This window comes from Bombina bombina, chromosome 4 (assembly GCF_027579735.1).
Source record: "Bombina bombina isolate aBomBom1 chromosome 4, aBomBom1.pri, whole genome shotgun sequence".
NCBI classification, from domain to species: domain Eukaryota; kingdom Metazoa; phylum Chordata; class Amphibia; order Anura; family Bombinatoridae; genus Bombina; species Bombina bombina.
Window position 1 is genome coordinate 670,609,185 of NC_069502.1, and position 16,211 is coordinate 670,625,395.

Consider the following 16,211-nt stretch of genomic DNA (forward strand, 5'->3'; position numbering starts at 1 on the left):
TATAATAAAATATTTACAAAAATGTGAGGGGTGTACTCACTTTTGTGAGATACTGTATATGAAATTGCTGGTTTGGTGCTTTGAAGCCACAGCCTATTGAAATGGGTTAAAGTGAAGGTAAAGTGACAAGCTCTATTCTAACTAATAACAGATAATAAACCAAATAAATATAACTTTCATTCATCAAATTTTTGAAAGATTTATATTACCAGAGATATCTTAATTTCTTATCATGTATTCGGCTTTCCGAAAATCAACCCGTAGAACTGTTTTTTTTTTTTTATAAACAACGATCACGTTGTTCTGTTGTCCAATTGATTCTTTGGCCGTTAGGCGGCCGTCAATTCACGTCATAATAACATGGGTCTTTATGCGCATGCGTGACATCTTCCACTGCGCATTTGTCAAGCTCGCGCGCCCACGTTTAGCGCATGCGCACTATAAAATTCCCATATACTAATACAAGCGCTGCAGTAGAGACAGACACCCGCGAATAATGCATGCGCAAAGATCTATGGGCAAAACTTAAGCGCATGAGCAGTTACTCCATGCTCGATGTGCACGAGCAAACTAGACACGTATAGAGCGGGTGGGACCGCTCTATACGTCACAGTATCAAAATCCAGGAAATGGAGGATGGGAGGAGATTCTGCAGGGAACGGTATGACAAATATAGTTAAATTTATACCGAAATAAATATATTTTTTGACAAAACAAACCTAGCGACTGGTTTTGACTTAGTAAAAGGTACATATATACAATAGCTAGTTAAGAAAACTTTACCTTCACTTTAAGCAGGTTAAATGAGAGCTCATTATGTTATTACATTAGGTATCTCTTCTAAAACCCACTGGGAGTGAAATTTCGTCTGCTGACTATGTTTACATTGCCTGTCTAAACTTCCGTATAGGTTTAATCAATTTCCATGAGTTAAACACAGTTACATACAAATATAGTGCAATAATCAAAATGTACTAACATATTACAGCATTTACTTTTTTGCACTTTTATATCCAGTTAATTAAAAATATAGCAAATTCTCTGCAACAATGACGTGAACTCCATAGTTTTGTGTTTTTAAACCTGTTCCTGCGCATGTACAGAAATAAAACCTTTTTGCTCTAAAACAGAAATATCTTTAGAAATCCTGATTAGACTGATAGCTTCTTTTTTTTTTTTTTTTTTTTAAGGTGCTGAATTTGATTTATCTCCCTGTCTAGTTTTGTAGCTGAACCCTTCAGCTATTATCTGCCCATTATCAATCTCAAAAACCTTGGATCCCGAACCAATTTATTTTTTTGGGTTTGCATTCATAGGCAGTCTGAAACTAATAGTAAAACCAATAGTAAAACTTCACACAATTTCAGTTTTGCATTCCTGATTGAGCTGGGTTTAAACTGTAGGTGAGTAGGGGATGTATGTGTGTCTGTGTGTTGTCTGAGTGCTGTCTGAGTGTGTGTTTGTGTGTCTGAGTGTTTGTGTGTCTGAGTGTTTGTTTGTCTGAGTGTGTGTTTGTCTGAGTGTGTGTTTGTCTGAGTGTGTGTGTGTCTGAGTGTGTGTGTGTCTGAGTGTGTGTGTGTCTGAGTGTGTGTGTGAGTGTGTGTTTGTGTGTGAGTGTGTGTAATCACACTTGTTTCAGATTTGTATCTACTTTCACTTAGTCGCCTATAAAAGCTAACAATAAAATATATTTTGAAATATTAGCAATATGCCAGTGAGCCTCTGTTGAAACAGTCCACAGTAATAATCATCTAATCTTATACTTTCTTCAGTTTGTCATGACAAGTGTATAGATATTCCCATCTCTATTACTTGAACATTAATTCTGTCTCTTGATAATGAAAGTAATAGGCTAGAGATAAAGTTGAAGTAATCTAGTTGAGATATGTGAAAACACAGAATAAGAGCATGGATTCCAGACATACAGTATGCCTTGAAATAATCTTAGCTAATGTCACTGTAAATTATGCTGTGACAAAAATAAATAAATTTGTGTGTGTGGGCTTCGTTTGTATGCTGCATTCTAGCACTATATACTGTATATATATATATATGTGTGTGTGTATATATGTATATATATATATATGTGTGTGTGTGTATATATGTATATATATATATGTGTGTGTGTGTATATATGTATATATATATGTTTATATGTGTATATATAAATGTGTGTGTGTGTATATATAATATATAATTTGTGTATGTATGGGTGTGGATATATATATATATGTAGGTGTCTGAGGAAGGGGATACTTTGTCCCCCAAACGTCACTGCTTTTCACAGTAAAAGATTGAATTTGAAATAGACCAGAGAGTATATTATTATAAACCTAATAATATAGACTGCATCATCATCAAACTAAGTTTAATGAACAAAACATTTGCTAAGCATCACCTAATAAAATAATTACAAAACAGACTGCATCATCATAAAATTAAGTTTAATGAACAATAACATTTTTTACTTGCATTTTTCTGCAATCAGTTCTCTGCATTGTTAGCATGTTAGATAATATTGGGTCTACACCTATTCTATGCATTTCAATCTGCAGTGATTAAGCAGTTAGGAACCCTCACCTCAAGCAGCTGGACAGGAAGATAATAGGGAAGTGGCTGCTCGATAGCTAATGTCTGCTCTGTGTACACAGATCAATTTCAGACCTGTTAAGTTGCATAACTTTGCTGCAATACAAGCGGACAGCTCCACCTACTGGCTATTTTAATTAGTGCACATGACTGAAAAAAAAGTTGTTATTCTGAAACGGCGCAAATTGAACCGGCGTAAACCGAGGGCCATCTGTATTTAAAAACACATCTCTGGTGAAAAAGACTTGTTACAGTGTTGCTAAACATCTAGTAATGGAGGGGAATGCCGTAGGTTTAGGTGGTTATAAATTTCAAATACTGAGGACGGCTCTAGTAAGGGCTCAATTTATCAAAGCCCCTACTGCTGCAAGTTCTCACAAAAACCTGCTCACTGTATTTAACAAGCAGTGGTCATCAGACCGCTGCTTTCCTAACCTCTTTGCCACCTCTAAGGTGACAAAATTTAATCTCCTCGGTCTAGTCCGACCGAGGAGATTGACAGCTCCTGCTCACGCGTGATTGGCTGTGCACGGGCAGGGGGCGGGATTGCATGCAAGCACAAAATAGCGCTTGTGTGCAATGGTAATTTCCTCAGAGGAAATTCGACCCGCTAGAGGCGAGCTGAGGCGTACAGGGGCGCATATAGGTGCCCCTGTATGCCTCAGCTTTGATAAATCGAGCCCTAAGGATTATTTCCTAATATCCCCCTAAATTGGGGTAGAGCAAACTTCCGTAATTAATAATCACCACCCTCTCATCCTCCTCACCATTCGTTTGCAACAAAGTTGTTTGAATATCAAATTATTGTTAGAGTCTAAATTCAACAGAGTGCAAGTTAAAAAACACAACAGGTGCCCCTTTACGCATAAAGTGAATTGTAGAACATACAATTTTAAATAACTTTCCATTTTATTTCCTTTATCAAATTTGCTTTGTTCTCTTGTTATCCTTTACTATAGGAACAGCATTGCACTACTGGCAGCTAACTGAACACATCTAGTTAGCCAATAATAAGAGACAAATGTGTGCATGCATCAATTAGCAGCAGCTCCCACTAGTGTAGGATATGTGCGTATTCTTTTACAACAAGGGATACCAAGAGAACAAAGCACATTTGAAAAAAATAAGTGAATTTAAAAGTGTCTTAAAATTACATGCTCTATCTGAATCATGCAAGTTTAATTCTGACTTTCCTATCCCTTTAACAGTGTTACTTTATCAGTATACTGTAGGAAGTATACTTATGTGAATTCCAAGATTTTAATCATGAATAGCAGATGTGAATGTGTCTTGCAAACCTGTCCATCTGGTTTGCAATTGATAAATTGTCAGCACCTTGTTTGGAAATTCTATTTCAGCACGTGATAAAAGCAAATTGATTTTTTTTTTTTTTTAAAGAATGCAATTATCCTTCTACCTTTCTTAATTTAATGAACGTGTGAATAATGCAAAATGTTGTACAGAGTTGGGATGTTAAAGAGTTGGAATAGACGTTAAAAGGGAAATTGTACCATAAGTGTCTATAAAAAAAAAAAAAAGGGAAATTGTAGCATAAAATTATTTTTAGATAAAAGGTTTTCCTATTTGGTGAAAAACAGCTTTACATCCTGCTGTCATTAACAAATAAAGTTTGTATATTTTTTTTTCTAGTGAATGGCATTTTCCCAGATATTTATTATAGATAAATATTTTAAAGAAGCATAAACACTTTTCAGGTCTCGACAAACCCAGGAGCCTGGGAGCCACTGGCTCCTAGAATTTTACCCCACTGTGTCTTGCTCCTAAATTTAAAACAGTCGATCCTTCCACATAATGGGCTAGATTACAAGTGAAGCTTAATCAATAGTGCAGGGTTCATTATCTCTCTCCAGCACTAGGTATTAACGCACAATATGTTAATACAAGTGGATGGTAAAACATGTTAACATGAGAGTCTTAAGGTGGTGCCCTATCTTTTAAATGGAAAGTGCAGGGAGTGCTATTAGCTCACATATTACAAGTTGTAAATAGGTCACTAGAGTGTGCAGCCAATGGCTGTGTGGTATATAACAGTGTTCTGCACTTCCATTTCTAAAAGGAACAGAAAAGCTCACAATTTCAGAATGGAATTACAGGAAAAGGCAACAAAATAAGTAATGAAAATATATTGCAGGGTTTTTTGTTTTTTTGTTGTTTTTTTTTAATATATAAGACATCATTTTAATACCATCTCAAAGTGTTTAATATCCCTTTAATGTTTATACAAAGTGTTTACCTATCAGCAGCATCGTAGCCAATTTGCATTTAGAAATATGGGTTATAAGTGTCCAGTGTACTATAAATTGCTGCATTGCTTTTCTTTTTTCTTTGTATCTGTCAAAAAGCTGAGCATCGTGACAATGATAAAGTGCCTAGGTTGTAAGCACTATAATTAAAACATGTATCGGTCTATTGTATATCAGTGTATTGTATATCGGTGTATTGTATACCGGTGTATTGCTTGCAAATTTGAGATACTTCAGAAATATTTAATAACTCTACGGTACACAATTTAAATTGTTACTTGGGCCTTGAAAAGTTAATTGTTAAACTGTCCTATCTGTGACACCAATATGTGTTTTGTTGTTGTTTTTTTTGTCCATCTTTGAAAATTGAAACTGTGCCCATATTCTTTTGAAACTCTGTGCTTTAAATTGGCAGAAATGTGAAAGGTAATTGGATTTTGCAGGCTAATCGAAACATTGACATGAGATTCATGTTCACTTGTGTTCTTGTGTTCCTTAGGCGCTGGAAAAGTACTGCAGAGTGGAAGGAGGCTATTCTGGTGTTAGAGATGTTTACGCCGCTCATCCCAGTCATGATGATGTACAGCAAAGTTTTTACCTTGCGGAAACACTCAAGTAAGGACAACAATTAAGAGGGCAATTAATATTAAGCAATTGCACAGATAAGCACCTGACATCAATACTCTTGACATTTTCAGAATGTGCCATGAGACTCGAGAAGCACTTAATGCTTGAATAATAGGAGGAAGTTGTAAGATTCTCTATTGACAGAATAAGCAGTAGGAGGGATGACCTTAGTAAGATGGTGTGTGTGTGTGTATGTATATATATATATATATATATATATATATATATATATATATATATATATATATATATATATATACGCTCATCAGTTTTGTTTTTTAATTAATATTCAAAATATCACGGTATTAGTATTTATTTGGGATTTTATTTTCCAGATTTTTGTGAATATTAAAATACCTAAATTAGGAGTAGCCAAAGCTTTCATAGCCTTTATTTTATTCTTATTATTATTGTTGTTGCTAACAAAACATGGGTGCAACTGCAGATGATATTTGTCACAGTGATATACTTAAAATGGAGCCTAGATACTGGAATGCTGCAATGCATGCTGGTATCATGCTCACTGTGCTATTATTGGATGCCTCAGCAGTGAGGCAGCCTATTGATGCCCAATGAAGTGCCCACATGGTCACGTAATCACTGTGACTACCAAATTAAAAAAATAAACATGGTTTAGATAGAGCAATGACATTTTCAGAAACATTTTAATGTACTTCTGTTATATTTTCTTTATTCTCTTGGCCTCCTTTGTTGAAGAGGATATCTAAGTAGGTTAAGTAGCAGCAATGCACTAATAGGAGCATGCTGGTGATTGGTGGTTATGCACATGACTCTTGTCATTGGCTCACCAGATATGTTCAGCTACCTCCCAGTAAATCATTGCTGCTCTGGAACCGATTCTTAAAGTGATTGTAACCTTGAGCATAGTCACTCAAGTCATAGGAAAGAATTTAAAAAATGAATGAGACTTTCATTCATAAAATGAGTAGGATATACTTATCTTCTGATATTTTTAGCTTGTAATGCCAGAACGGTAAGACCCGTTCCTCCGCCCACCATAATCCTTAATTGATTGAGAGATGACTCATCTGCAATCCACTAATTGCCCCCCCGGGGCGTTCAACCCCTTTGTACAAACGTCACGCCCGGGGTGAAACAATGATTAGTGGATTGCAGATGAGTTATCTGTCAATCAATTGACGAATATGGAGGGCGGAGGAACGGCGCTTACCGTTCTGGCATTACAAGCTGAAAATATCAGAAGATAAGTATATCCTACTCATTTGATGAATAAAAGTCTCATTCATTTTGTAAATTCTTTCCTATGACTTGAGCGACTATGCTCAAGGTTACAATCACTTTAAACTATATGTTTAACACATAGTTATATGCAAGTAACAATGTGATAACATAATAACAGCATTTTGTTTGTTTACTTTTATATCCCTGTAATGGCTAATCTAATGCTATAAAAATCGGAGGGGCAGCTTTACAGAATAAGGTTTCTATTTGGAGGGGGGGGGTCCCTTAAAAAGAAATTGTTTTATTAAAAATAAGGAAATATCATTTTTTATATATATATATATATATATATATATATATATATATGTAAAATGCTAACTTATTCCAGTAAAAAGGTGTTGTTTTGTGAAATTCCCCATATAGTTTTTGTCTAGCTACAAGAGTTTTCTGAATATTTAAAAAAAAAAGAAATTTAAGACTTTGGCCGCTTTCCCCGCTTTTGGAGAATGTAGATCTCCCCTATCACAGACTGAAAAGTAAAATCCCGGTTTCATACCCCCTTAGAACAGGCACCGTCCAGTTTATCTCAAAAGAGGGCAAATTGAAAACGCAAAAGACCCTTGCGGAGACCCATGGGGGAATTTTCTCCTCATGGCTTCATTACAACCAATTAGTACACTACATTTCGCATCACAAGAACAGACATGATTTTGGCAGAGAACCTACATACTTCGAGAAACTTTGCATACAACCTAACTACCCTGGACACTTGATCTCCAAATTATACAAAATTACTGTTGCACCTTCTGCTACCTCTCTCCCCTCATACACAATCTCCTGGCAACGGGAATTAAACCAAAATATAGACGCTGAAACGTGGATGAGAGCATTTAAACTTAACAAGCGCTCTTCTGTGTCAGCTAAAATACAAGAAATTCACCTCAAACTCATTAGCCGCTGGTATTTAACGCCAGCGAGACTAAACAAAATGTTCCCTAGAACGGCCAACACTTGTTGGCAGGGGGGGTGGGGAGGTAGGCTCCCTCCTTCACATTTGGTGGGGCTGCCCTCGCCTGACAGAATTCTGGGCAGCAGTATTTAATGCAATGTCGGAAGTCTTAGGTACAACAATCCCGCTAACGCCGGAATCCCTACTATTTTGTTCCCTGCCCCGGTTGGTAGTCCAGGGCAAACAGACACTACTGCTTTTAATGCTGACGGCAGCCAAAAAAATCATTCCAAAGTACTGGAAAACTCAAACGGTCCCCACTGAACAAGAATGGCGGAATCAGGTGAATGACCTGCTGAGGCTTGAGAGATACCACTACCTAAAAACCTGTAAGCTAGACCAACATAAACTAATACTTGCACACTGGAACAGAACCATTTAGGGTAGCCTCCCACTTACTTGTGGGGTTGATGTCTTCCTCCTAATCGCATGATCTGAATTTATGTATCAGTGTTTCGCATTGATGAATGTTCTTTTATTCTCTGTACTGCTTGGTGAACCTTAATAAAAATAATTAAAAAAAAAAAAACATTTTAAGACTGATCTAAATATAAAAGGTAACAACAACATGTATAGTCTAAAGGGTATATGAATGCTGAAGATATAAATTTTAAAGTTAAAACATCCAGATTTTCTTACAAATGTGTTGACCAGGAGGTCTAAATATGCAGAATGTTTGCTTTGTATTTTGTTACAATTAAATCCTACATCCTGATTTCCAAGACAGACAACCTTTTCTTTTTTTTCTTAAACATTCTAATACATTGTTAAATATTATAGTAAATGGTAGGGCTTTGCTGACTTTGCTCTCGTTTTTTCAGGTATTTGTACTTGCTATTTTCGGATGATGACCTCCTCCCATTGGAGCATTGGATATTCAACACTGAGGCACATCCTTTGCCCATCGTACACAAAGGGGATAGAACGACAGAGGGAAGATCCATATGAAACTCCGCTCATAAACTGTGTTCATGGTGTTAATTCGTTGCATTCCCCCAACTCTCTGTTTTACAAGATAATGGAGCAGAGCATCATTCTTCATTTTTGTTCGTTCGTTTTTTTCTGAAGTTACACACAAGCTGTTTTGCAGTCTGTTTAGTTTGTAGATATTTCTTGTTGATTCTAGAGCCATTCCATTTCATATCTTATATAGATGACTGTGAATAAGAAGCACTTTTATTTTTCCCCATAGACATTTACATTTGATTAGGCTGAAATCACTTTTTTGCCATATAGAATAGGTTAGTGTGCATCATTTTATGGTTTAAAAATCTTTCCTTTTCATTTGACTGCAAAGATTCTCCCTCCTCTGTGAGGAGATTGTCTGCTTTATGCTGTAATATTTTGCCATGTTGCAAAAAGCCATAATGAATAGTATGAAAGAACTTTTTCTTTTCTTCTAGTTGTACGTGAATCAGATTTGTCTGAAACTCATTTACAACAAATCGTGTTACTGTGACATCCTTTTCTTAATGCGGGTTTTCTTTAAAAACTTTGTAGAGATATGACCGAAAGTGTTTCATTAATGAGACAGTGGTTTTCTGCAGGCATTTCCCAAATAAATCTTACAAATCTGTTGTGAGAAAACACCTAATCCGTTCAACAAAATCTGACTTAAATATAAATGTCTACTGCCATTTAACTATGGTTTACTAGTCAGGGGTAAAAAACTACTAGCCCAGAGGGGAAAAGTTAGTAGTCCACTCAATGTTATAGATAGGAAAAAAGTCAAATTTCTAAGTCGTCCACTGGAAATATATATATATATATATATATATATATATATATATATATATATATATATATATATATATATATATATATATATATTTACCCTATCCTTAGACAATCTAATTTGTGCAGAATCAGATAATTTTTAAATGTTTATTTTCATGAGATGATTTATGTTGTTTAAAATTTTCTTAGTTCTATTATGATCCTATAGCTGTTAAGAGAGTATCTCTTTCCAATTATTAAAAACAAGATCTGATATATGTATATTTTTTGTAATGTGACTTTAGTCTACTTTGAGACCAAAATTAGTGGGATCAATTCTCAGTACTTTTAAAAATTCCTTTATATTTTTTTCCTGTAAATATACCAAGGGCGATTACTGAAAAAATATGAACTAAAATATGAAATACTTTATAGCCAGTAGTAACTATATCTAAAGTCTCTTGTAAATATCCTTTTTAAAGAAGATCATTTCTATAGTATAAAATTTTAAAAAGTGACGTTTTATTTAGTAATACAGTGTGTAATCCATGCTTGAGAAGCGTCAGTGGGCTCCATTTTAATTACCCATGACCTCTGTCTCTAGCGGGAGAAACCTCTCAGATTCCTTATCTTATTCTTTGAAGTCTGTTAACCAAAATGTAGAGAGAGATTACACTATGTGATGAAAAGAGGATTTAATACAGTAGTTTCTATCACTATATAAAGCACATAATTTGTCATCAGAAAGTCATTCTGGCTAAATAAAATGTATTTACTATCTTTTATATTACATTGCAAACTCAGCAAACACAAAGTACAATAAGACAGCAATTTCCATCCATATTGGCAGATTTATAAAAATGATCTCTTAATATTGTTATAGAAGCATTTACCTCAGGAGCCATAGCATTGGGCACATTAATAGAACAGAAGATACTTTTGTATTTCTAGAAATGGTCCTTTCATTTTCAAATCCTTTTCTGGGGAGTAAAAATTCTTTAGTTTAACCTGAAATTACACTTAGCTCTGTAAACATAGATTACATTTTCAAATGTTGCAACACATCTAAGATGTTGTTAATGTAAACATATAATTTCACTATGTAGGTCTAAAGGCCTTCTCTAAACTTGTCTATGTAGTCATATTAAAGGGACACTAAACCCAAATTTTTTATGATTCAGATAGAGCATGCAATTTTAAGCATCTTTCTAATTTAATCCTATTATCAATTTTTCTTTGTTCTCTTGATATCTTTATTTAAAAAGCAGGAATGTAAATCTTAATTGCCTGCCTGTTTTTGGTTTATAACCTGGGTTATGCTTGCTTATTTGTTTGCTAAATGTAGCCACCAATAAGCAAGCTCTTTCCATGGTGCTGAACCTAAAATGGGCCTGCTCCTTAGCTTAATATTCCTGCTTTTTAAATAAAGATACCAAAAGAACAAAGAAAAACTGACAATAACGGTAAATTAGAAAGTTGCTTAAAATTGTATGCTCTATCTGAATCATGAAAAAAAATGGGGTTTAGTGTCCCTATAATGGTGGTAAAACACACGCGCACACTTTCCCCCTCTAGTTCTGTTTTACTGCAGCACATCTGTACATTTGTCTGTTCTGTGGTATCTGTGTATCGGCAGCCATTTGTCTAGACTGTATGTTTACTGTAACATTCAATATTATTATTTTTTACACTGAAGCCACTGTCAATATATATTTTGTCATGTAAGAGTTTAAAGCAATATACTAAAAATGTTGAATCATTAATTAGATTAAATGGCTATGCCTTATTTTCTTAATTTCCCCATTTTCTAAAAAGCTGGTATTTAGACATGCACAATACATTAGAAATATATTAAGAAGAGGAAAAAACACTGCAAGAAGACTTAATGGGACCATATGTTTAATTTAAAAGGTAGATGACCTTGTTTTAAAAAAAAAAAAGTAATTAAAAGTTCACTGTGTCAATCGATTATTTTCAGTTACTGTACTAAGGCTGGAGCAAGAGGATTTTAGTTTATATTGGTCTTATTTATGCAATAATATATTCAGAGGGACTAATTAGTCAATAGTAAATATTTCTTAATAATACTTTATAATTTAGTGTTTCTACAAATTTGTATTAGCAACACAACTTAAAGGGACATGAAACACAATTATTTATTTTATGATGTAGATTGAGAATACAATTTTAAACAACATTCCAATTTACTTATATTATCTAATTTGCGTAATTCTTTAGATATCCTTTGTTGAAGAAATTGTAATGCACATGTGAGCCAATCCCACGAGGCATCTGTGCACCAGCCAATCGGCAGCTACTGAGCCTATTTATATATGCTTTTCAACAAAGGATATCAAGGGAATAAAGTAAATTAGATAATAGAAGTAAATTGGAAAGTTGTTTAAAATTGCATTCTCTATCTTAATCGTGGGGAAAAAAATGGTTTCATGTCCCTTTAATGTAATGTAACATTTATTTACAATTTAATGATCCATTAGATCTGTAATCAAAATTCTTTTTTTTTTACTGAGCCACTATTTCTTTTTGATGCTGTGTCTTCTTGTACAATATGTTTGTTTCTTGATAGCCCATTGATTACTACTAATACTCATGCCCCATCAGATTGGTGCTGTATTATCAATGCGGAATGTTAAATAAAGATTCTCTGTTTTTGCATTGAAAATGTATAAATATCTCCAGAAACCTACATAACATGTTTCCTATAAATAAATATTTTTTTTTAATTGAAGTAAAGATAAAAATAAATGTACATTCCAATATGTGAACTATTTTATGTATAGTAAACAATGAAATGAACCTTTGGAACTGGTTATACTATGTATAAATGACCTCCTTATTGCATGGTACAATATATTTAGGAAATGGTGGCAACCAAAGTAGGTTTTCCATTTGTGTAAAGATCTTTCTGTGCCACTTTCATAGAACTATATTAGTAGTGGTGTGTGTGTGTCCTTTGACCACTAGAGTGTAGAGAATAGTCTCCAAGAAGCTTGAGGGAGAGGGAACCTTCTCCCCTACAGTTACTGTTCTCCTCTCTTCTTAGATATGTTCTTCTTTTTACCTATTTAGAGTTAAGTAGGTCGAGCTCTGGGCGGTTTCTTACTTTGCACATGTTAAGAAGGTTTTACTCTTCTCAATACATCCAGCTTTCCCTGATCATAATCAGGACCCAACCTGTGGCCTTGCAAAACAAGTGGTTCCAACGTGCCTTGTAAACTTAATAAGGTTATCGCTAGTTTTAAAGCATTTATACTCTGCTATAAACCAGTTGTTCGTATTTTGACTGCCAGGACCTGCAAGTAAGAAATTGTGAGGTGGGTCACGCCATACAAATTATGTCATTTTTCTGGGGTTTCCCAACATCAGGTTCTTTTACAACAGTGTATTTGCAGGTGAATGCGTCAAATTCCAGGCTCCCTGTGCTCCTTTTTGCTGTGTATCCTATGTATGCTACAGTTAAGTGCACTTTAGTCTCTACTAAGTTGCTTAGTATCTCTTATAATATGTTTCTTATGTTACTGGCATATGTGCACTAACAGGCTCCCAGTTATGTGTCTAGTAGAACCCTCATAGAACATAATTATAAATACAAGCATTTCTTTCATGTAATTAACAAGAGTCCATGAGCTAGTGACGTATGGGATATACATTCCTACCAGGAGGGGCAAAGTTTCCCAAACCTTAAAATGCCTATAAATACACCCCTCACCACACCCACAAATCAGTTTTACAAACTTTGCCTCCAAGGGAGGTGGTGAAGTAAGTTTGTGCTAGATTCTACGTTGATATGCGCTCCGCAGCAAGTTGGAGCCCGGTTTTCCTCTCAGCGTGCAGTGAATGTCAGAGGGATGTGAGGAGAGTATTGCCTATTGAATGCAGTGATCTCCTTCTACGGGGTCTATTTCATAAGGTTCTCTGTTATCGGTCGTAGAGATTCATCTCTTACCTCCCTTTTCAGATCGACGATATACTCTTATATTTACCATTTCCTCTACTGATTCTCGTTTCAGTACTGGTTTGGCTTTCTACAAACATGTAGATGAGTGTCCTGGGGTAAGTAAGTCTTATTTTCTGTGACACTCTAAGCTATGGTTGGGCACTTTATTTATAAAGTTCTAAATATATGTATTCAAACATTTATTTGCCTTGACTCAGAATGTTCAACTTTCCTTATTTCCAGACAGTCAGTTTCATATTTGGGATTATGCTTTAAATTATCATATTTTTTTCTTACCTCAAAAATTTGACTTTTTTCCCTGTGGGCTGTTAGGCTCGCGGGGGCTGAAAATGCTTCATTTTATTGTGTCATTCTTGGCGCGGACTTTTTTGGCGCAAAAATTCTTTTCCGTTTCCGGCGTCATACGTGTCGCCGGAAGTTGCGTCATTTTTGACGTTATTTTGCGCCAAAAATGTCGGCGTTCCGGATGTGGCGTCATTTTTGGCGCCAAAAGCATTTAGGCGCCAAATAATGTGGGCGTCTTATTTGGCGCCAAAAAATATGGGCGTCGCTTTTGTCTCCACATTATTTCAGTCTCATTTTTCTTTTGCTTCTGGTTGCTAGAAGCTTGATGTTTGGCATTTTTTTCCCATTCCTGAAACTGTCTTATAAGGAATTTGATCTATTTTGCTTTATATGTTGTTTTTTCTCTTACATATTGCAAGATGTCTCACGTTGCATCTGAGCCAGAAGATACTACAGGAAAACCACTGCCTGCTGGATCTACCAAAGCTAAGTGTATCTGCTGTAAACTTTTGGTAGCTATTCCTCCAGCTGTTGTTTGTAATAATTGTCATGACAAACTTGTTAAAGCAGATAATATTTCCTTTAGTGATGTACCATTGCCTGTTGCAGTTCCCTCAACATCTAAGGTGCAGAATGTTCCTGATAACATAAGAGATTTTGTTTCTGAATCCATAAAGAAGGCTTTGTCTGTTATTTCTCCTTCTAGTAAACGTAAAAAGTCTTTTAAATCTTCTCTCTCTACAGATGAATTTTTAAATGAACACCATCATTCTGATTCTTTGGACTCTTCTGGTTCAGAGGATTCTGTCTCAGAGATTGATGCTGATAAATCTTCATATTTATTTAAGATGGAATTTATTCGCTCTTTACTTAAAGAAGTACTAATTGCTTTAGAAATAGAGGATTCTAGTCCTCTTGATACTAATTCTATACGTTTGGATAAGGTTTTTAAAGCTCCTGCGGTTATTCCAGAAGTCTTTCCTGTTCCTAATGCTATTTCTGCAGTAATTGCTAAGGAATGGGATAAATTGGGTAATTCATTTACTCCTTCTAAACGTTTTAAGCAATTATATCCTGTTCCGCCTGACAGGTTAGAATTTTGGGACAAAATCCCTAAAGTTGATGGGGCTATTTCTACCCTTGCTAAACGTACTACCATTCCTACGTCAGATGGTACCTCGTTTAAAGATCCTTTAGATAGAAAAATTGAATCTTTTCTAAGAAAAGCTTATCTATGTTCAGGTAATCTTCTTAGACCTGCTATATCATTGGCTGATGTTGCTGCAGCTTCAACTTTTTGGTTGGAAACTCTAGCGCAACAAGTAACAAATCGTGATTCTCATGATATTATTATTCTTCTCCAGCATGCTAATAATTTCATCTGTGATGCCATTTTTGATATTATTAGAGTTGATGTTAGATTTATGTCTCTGGCTATCTTAGCCAGAAGAGCTTTATGGCTTAAGACTTGGAATGCTGATATGGCTTCTAAATCAACTCTACTTTCCATTTCTTTCCAGGGAAACAAATTATTTGGTTCTCAGTTGGATTCTATTATTTCAACTGTTACTGGTGGGAAAGGAACTTTTTTACCACAGGATAAAAAGTCTAAAGGTAAAAACAGGGCTAACAATCGTTTTCGTTCCTTTCGTTTCAACAAAGAACAAAAGCCTGATCCTTCGTCCTCAGGAGCAGTTTCAGTTTGGAAACCATCTCCAGTCTGGAATAAATCCAAGCCTGCTAGAAAGGCAAAGCCTGCTTCTAAGTTCACATGAAGGTACGGCCCTCATTCCAGTTCAGCTGGTAGGGGGCAGGTTACGTTTTTTCAAAGAAATTTGGATCAATTCTGTTCACAATCTTTGGATTCAGAACATTGTTTCAGAAGGGTACAGAATTGGTTTCAAGATGAGACCTCCTGCAAAGAGATTTTTTCTTTCCCATGTCCCAGTAAATCCAGTGAAAGCTCAAGCATTTCTGAATTGTGTTTCAGATCTAGAGTTGGCTGGAGTAATTATGCCAGTTCCAGTTCCGGAACAGGGGATGGGGTTTTATTCAAATCTCTTCATTGTACCAAAGAAGGAGAATTCCTTCAGACCAGTTCTGGATCTAAAATTATTGAATCGTTATGTAAGGATACCAACGTTCAAGATGGTAACTGTAAGGACTATATTGCCTTTTGTTCAGCAAGGGAATTATATGTCCACAATAGATTTACAGGATGCATATCTGCATATTCCAATTCATCCAGATCATTATCAGTTCCTGAGATTCTCTTTTCTAGACAAGCATTACCAATTTGTGGCTCTACCGTTTGGCCTTGCTACAGCTCCAAGAATTTTCACAAAGATTCTCGGTGCCCTTCTGTCTGTAATCAGAGAACAGGGTATTGTGGTATTTCCTTATTTGGACGATATCTTGGTACTTGCTCCGTCTTTACATTTAGCAGAGTCTCATACGAATCGACTTGTGTTGTTTCTTCAAGATCATGGTTGGAGGATCAATTTACCAAAAAGTTCTTTGATTCCTCAAACAAGGGTAA

The 16,211-nt window shown here is 35.4% G+C and overlaps 1 protein-coding gene across 1 annotated transcript in view; it reads left to right on the forward strand.

Moving 5' to 3' along the window:
- The window catches only part of MAN1A1 (mannosidase alpha class 1A member 1), a 692,509-nt gene extending 679,478 nt beyond the window's left edge, over positions 1-13,031 (forward strand). The window contains exons 11-12 of the mRNA XM_053710788.1: positions 5,353-5,468; positions 8,514-13,031. Of these exons, the coding sequence (XP_053566763.1) occupies positions 5,353-5,468; positions 8,514-8,640 (243 nt within the window). The 3' untranslated portion in view covers positions 8,641-13,031. The remainder of the gene's footprint in view (positions 1-5,352; positions 5,469-8,513) is intronic.
- The last annotated feature ends 3,180 nt before the right edge of the window (positions 13,032-16,211 follow it).